This window comes from Montipora foliosa, chromosome 11 (assembly GCF_036669935.1).
Source record: "Montipora foliosa isolate CH-2021 chromosome 11, ASM3666993v2, whole genome shotgun sequence".
In the NCBI taxonomy this organism is placed as follows: domain Eukaryota; kingdom Metazoa; phylum Cnidaria; class Anthozoa; order Scleractinia; family Acroporidae; genus Montipora; species Montipora foliosa.
Window position 1 is genome coordinate 54,594,960 of NC_090879.1, and position 5,322 is coordinate 54,600,281.

Sequence of the window (5,322 nt, forward strand, 5' to 3'; positions counted from 1 at the left end):
CTCTCTATATGCTTTGAGGGCCGAGTCGACAACCTCATATCTGAATTTCTTGCTATACCCCGAGTACTGCATTCTCAGGACCATCTCATTAATATTTTCTACTACTCGTTCCCATGGTAACATCCTGCTACAGTTAAGTAAGACCCTAGGGACTTCTTGGGTTAGTACTGTTCTCTTGGTACTCCACTTTAGGGCAGACCTAGCATTTATGACTGCTTTTGAAGCCATGCTTTTGGAATAGAACTCGTACATGATAACTGAGGTCGTCTCACCTCGTTTCTCTGTTTCTTTCTCTTTCTATCCACACCTTTAAGTCGAGGATAGGCAGCTTTCTATCTTGATGTTTAGATGGGTAATCCACTTCAAGTTGTATTGATGGGTGGATATCGTTCCCTATTTGTTATACCAATGTAATTGTCCTTTCGTCGTTATTGACTCCTTCATCTTCAGCGACAGATTTTTCATTCACGTAGGTTTTACCATCCTTGTACCTCATTCCAACCGGTGTTGCTTGTATAGCCATATTCATATCATCCACATACCGTTTGTTCATTTTCACAACGATGGCCATCTCATCCAACCTCGTGGCGAATTCTTTATCCCACCAAATCATGAAGATCTGGGCCAACATCCCTGTTAACTTCAAGCCAATCGGTCCACCTTTTGTCTGCTTCCTTAGTTCGTTATCAAACGTGAAAACATGATTTTTCATAATCACTGCCAACACGACTGTCAATGCCTCTCTCAGCATTACACGTCTAGTATGTCCATCCGGCCGTCTGATTGGTAAGTTCCATGGTTTGAACCGTTTCTTCTTCTGCTCTTCACTCCCACTTGCAGTAACTGTAGGTGGTCTTCCCCTATTTGTCTTTCGCGTTGGACATACATTTGCTATTCCCATCTTTGCTAGCATCTCAGGTGATGTCGTCAATGCAAGGTCAAAGCCCAACTCCAGATCATCGATACCCCGAACACTGATGTTACTCTCAAAGAAAACCTCACACACCTTATCAATCGTGAAATCTATATCAAGGCTTGGATATAAGGCAACCACGTCGGTAGAACTGATAATCAAGCTGTCGCTTTCCTGGTTCTGGTTTACTCTGTTCATTTCTGCTATCATGTCTTCTGTACTCATACATATGGCGCTGTTTTCTCTTGACTTCCATACTTCTGTGAGTATAACGCTCACTATGTGGGAAAGTTTGCAGTTGTAGCCTACCACCGCCCCGCAAACAGGTCTAACAGGTGGTCCATTGTACTCATCACTGTACTCTTTATGATCTTTACGTAGGGTGTATAGTGGTGCGACTTGGCTGTCACTATTCAACATATTGTTCTTTATCCTAACCTCGTTATTCCTTTCACGCCCTGCATCCAAAATGCGAACCCAAGAAACTGAATGTGCATTTATCAGCTGTTGTAATCGATCGTGTTCATCTTTGGTAATCACGACGCTGTCATTAATGTGGGGTTGGGAGGCTGTTTTGTAATTCTCTAGGCTGTCTACAGAAAAACGACCTGACTTGTCTGTTTGGAACACCACACTCTCCTGTGTCTGAACTTTCTTCTTCAACGATACCAAGCCTTCTTTTTCGTCTTTCTCAAGGTTGCTCCACTTACTAACCTTTTCATCTCTCACGTACTCTTTTGTTATCTGATTTAATTTCGTCTTTAGATTCTGTATACGTATCGCAACCTCTGACTCCTCACCAAGAGGATCAGGTAGATGTACTTTCTTGTTGAACGGGAGATCCGTTGCTCTCGTGTTGCGAAAATCAAATGTCTCACTTTTAGTATCGTAAACTTCTCTTTTTCCATTTAGGTCCTCCTTCTCTCTATCTTGGTGTTTGTCTTCACCATTCTTCTCAAACTGTTTCCTTTTTGTCCATCTCAGCTTCGCTAATCCTTTCTCGATTTCGGCTTCACACTCATCTGTGTTCACCCTGTCGTACACAGCGAACTTTGGTGGTAAACTCAATATTTTCCTTTCCTTCTCATTAATAGAACACCCTCCATATTATTTGGGTTCAGAGCTAAACTTCATCGGTACCTCTCTATCTGCTATTGTTATCCCTTCAAGTTGATCAGGCATTCTTCTCTTTTCTCCATACTTCTCTTTCAAAAAGGTGACTTTCTTCTTTCTTTTCATTTTCAAATTCACACTCATCTGTGACGGTCGACCAAAACGTCACCTCATATTATATAACTTGGCTCTATCATAAGTCTTTCACGATTATTCAGACTCGTTCACGTCCTACAATATGGGTGAAGTATCCTAAAAATAAATTGGTACGAGCGGTTTCAGAGTGAAATCAGAGAAGTAAAGATTCTCTGTTGCATGCTTACGTTGTCATCAAAACCTCAAATTTGTTGATTTCACGTCGTCGTTATGCAGAGAACGGCTAAGATACTTGCTTAAATCCGTGCTTCACGTGCAGCACGATTATTTATCCTCTTTTAACCAATGATATTACTGTTTTGTGGCGATGTCGTAGTCGTAGCCGTCGCCGTTTCTTAAATTCCCTATTGATTGATTGCGGACGAACTTTCCTGGTTAGTACGTCTTCGAAGATGCACCAGACTGGATAGTTCGTCTAGATCCAATAGCCTTCCTGTGCTGGAGACGAATTTAAGAGACGCAGAAACATTGTTTGCCTAAGTACGTCCCAGAAGGATTATGCGTCTCTAATAGTTGACACTACACCTACCTGCTTCGTTGAGCTGATTCCCTAGTGTTGCACTGCGCATCCTGTTCTGCGCATAACACAAAGTAGGTCACGTTCGTATTCAGGCATGGCTAAGAGGCTTTATGGTCAAATTTCACGGCTCAGTTCTGTTTTTTTTGTCTCACAAGCCTCAAGGGAGATGATTATTATTATTATTATTATTATTATTATCATTATTTCATGTCCCTTACAGGGCACCGTACTATTCATATGGGAAAAGCACAAGGTTGTAAAGAATACCCCTTAATTACATGCCACTAGACAAGAAGAGACTGACCCTGCGACTGTTTGAAAATCGGCATTAGTTTGGTATCAACACTTGCTGTTAAGGCGATTCCCTGGTTTTGCATTGCGCAACCCTACTGCGCATAATTTCGTGCGTCATTGGCGCAAGGAATGACTATTTTCTCCTGAACGAGTACGGTGACCCCCATTTTGTATTTCATATATTTGCTGACGTGTCTTCATGGACTATTGAAAAAATCAGAAAAAATATATGGCCAGTTGTTTGGCAATTTCATAAAATTGTACGGAAGGAGCCATTACGAGTTGAACAGCTTACATTCAAATTAAATCTATTTTGAAGTGTTAAGAACTCACAAGGGCATTCAAAAACTTTTTCAGGTACGTAGTTGAATAAACCATAGAATGACATCACGCTCTTCGTTGTACGTTGGATTACATCTATAAAATCGAACTAAACTTGTCAAACTTTGGGGGTGCGCGGCAATTGTCAAAGTAGCTCAAATACCCGTATTGGTCAGAGTCATACCTGGGAAACGAGCGCGGTGAACCCTCTCTTTTATTACATTTTTATCATCTCCTTGTCATGTTCCAACAGCGTGCGAAGTTTCATCGGAAATCTACGACAAGCTCTATTTCTAGGGAATCATCTTAAGTGATTTCCTTTTTCGAAAAGTCTCTGTCTTTGTGTCGTCCGCCCGCATTAGTACTCTGGTTGAAACGGTTCGTTTTTGGAAATGTACTAAGACAACCCAAGTGAACACAGGCTTCAATTTAAAGCTATACTGATGTTGGCCTAGAATAGTGCGGATCCTGGTGCGAATAGAGTGGAGCTACTTCATTGGTTTCGGGAGGAGACTGAAGGGAACCTGCATTGGCGCCACCAGCGGATGATTCTGTTTCTCGAGAGGTGCGCCTCTTTTTGATGACAATGACAGTGATGACGATGACAATGATGACAACAACTGCAGCAACAACAGGCAGCACAATAACGAGAACATCGACAAATTGCTTAGCTAAGACAAAGGCAACAAAAAAGATCAGTACTTGTTGCAGTATTTAGTATGTGTTACATTTACAGTTGGACCTTTTGTTGTCTCAGGCTGAAGACAGTATAATATTCTCTTGAAGGATTAACTTGACAAAATAGCGCTTTCATGCCAGGTGGGAAGTAGGTAATTGGCACTTGGTTTTATCATTTTCATCACTTTTGTTAATACTCTTCCCTAATCATGATCTGGTACCAAAAATAATAAACTTAGCCCCAAAATTGATAAAAGCTGGTCGTCATTTCTTGATCATTCAGGTCACTAAGTAAAAACTACAATTTAGACTCATCCAGTCTGCTATCATCTCGAATTTAGGTAGCCTCTTGAACCCCATAGGCAGTGCTTGATGACATTATAGTGTCTTGCCGCCGGAAACGGGCGATGTTTGTGTTTGATGCTTGTCTCCTTGTACACTGAGTTTTAATGTCTTTACAGGGAACACCTCACCACACTTGCAGGAAAACTTGTTGACTGCTCTGTCCCATTTTTGTTATATATGATATATGCATTAATGTACTCTCTGCTTCTGCAAAGCAACCCGCCTGGAACTTAATCATCTGTATCATCTGTGGTCCCTGTCTACGTCGACGGGCCAAAAAAAGCTCTTTGCCATGAAATTTGGGCGGCCAACAAATAAATGCATAAATAAACGAACGGAAAAACGAACGAACGAACGAATGAATTGAATGAATAAATGAATGAAAAAAAAAACAGGTACCTTTATGGGAAAGGACAGTAGCTTCAAATGTGTCGTTACTGTAAAGGCCATAGTATTTGACGTAGATCTGATTTCCCGTGGTTGACACCTCGCTTGGGTAGTTTCCACCACAGTAGGTGCCAAGCAGAGAGTCTCTTAATCCATTACCATCTCTCGCTTGTATGTATCTATAGGGACAGCATGTCTCGTCACACTTGGATATGGTCAAATTAAGAAAAACCAGTCGAAGAATGTAACCCTCTCGTGTGCTTATTTGCCATGAACAAGTGGTTGTCATCTCAGGCGAAGCTTGATAAGTGGGACTGGCAATGGATAAGGAACTGGAGTCTTGCACATGAATTTCTTGAAATAAGAAAAAAGGCAATGGAATATTAAGGCCACGGGTCACCAACTTAACTAAGCCGTAATTACGATCGAAGATATTCTTTTTTTGTGAAATGACGGAACACAAAACAACAGAAAACCTATTCCAGTCACGATATTCCGCGCATCTGACATCTGATTTTGGAGTATTCAATGTAGTCACAACGGAGCTTACATCGCCTGTTGCACGCTTGGTTGCACTGGGTCGGTAATGTCTCAG

At 41.4% G+C, this 5,322-nt stretch overlaps 1 protein-coding gene across 1 annotated transcript in view; it reads right to left on the reverse strand.

The window, feature by feature from the left end:
- Positions 1 to 3,517: 3,517 nt before the first annotated feature.
- Positions 3,518 to 5,322, reverse strand: part of LOC137976362 (bone morphogenetic protein 1-like) — a 21,496-nt gene continuing 19,691 nt past the window's right edge. The window contains exons 7-8 of the mRNA XM_068823699.1: positions 4,740 to 5,081; positions 3,518 to 3,988 (exon numbers count right to left, since the gene is read on the reverse strand). Coding sequence (XP_068679800.1) covers positions 3,753 to 3,988; positions 4,740 to 5,081 — 578 coding nt within the window. The 3' untranslated portion in view covers positions 3,518 to 3,752. The remainder of the gene's footprint in view (positions 3,989 to 4,739; positions 5,082 to 5,322) is intronic.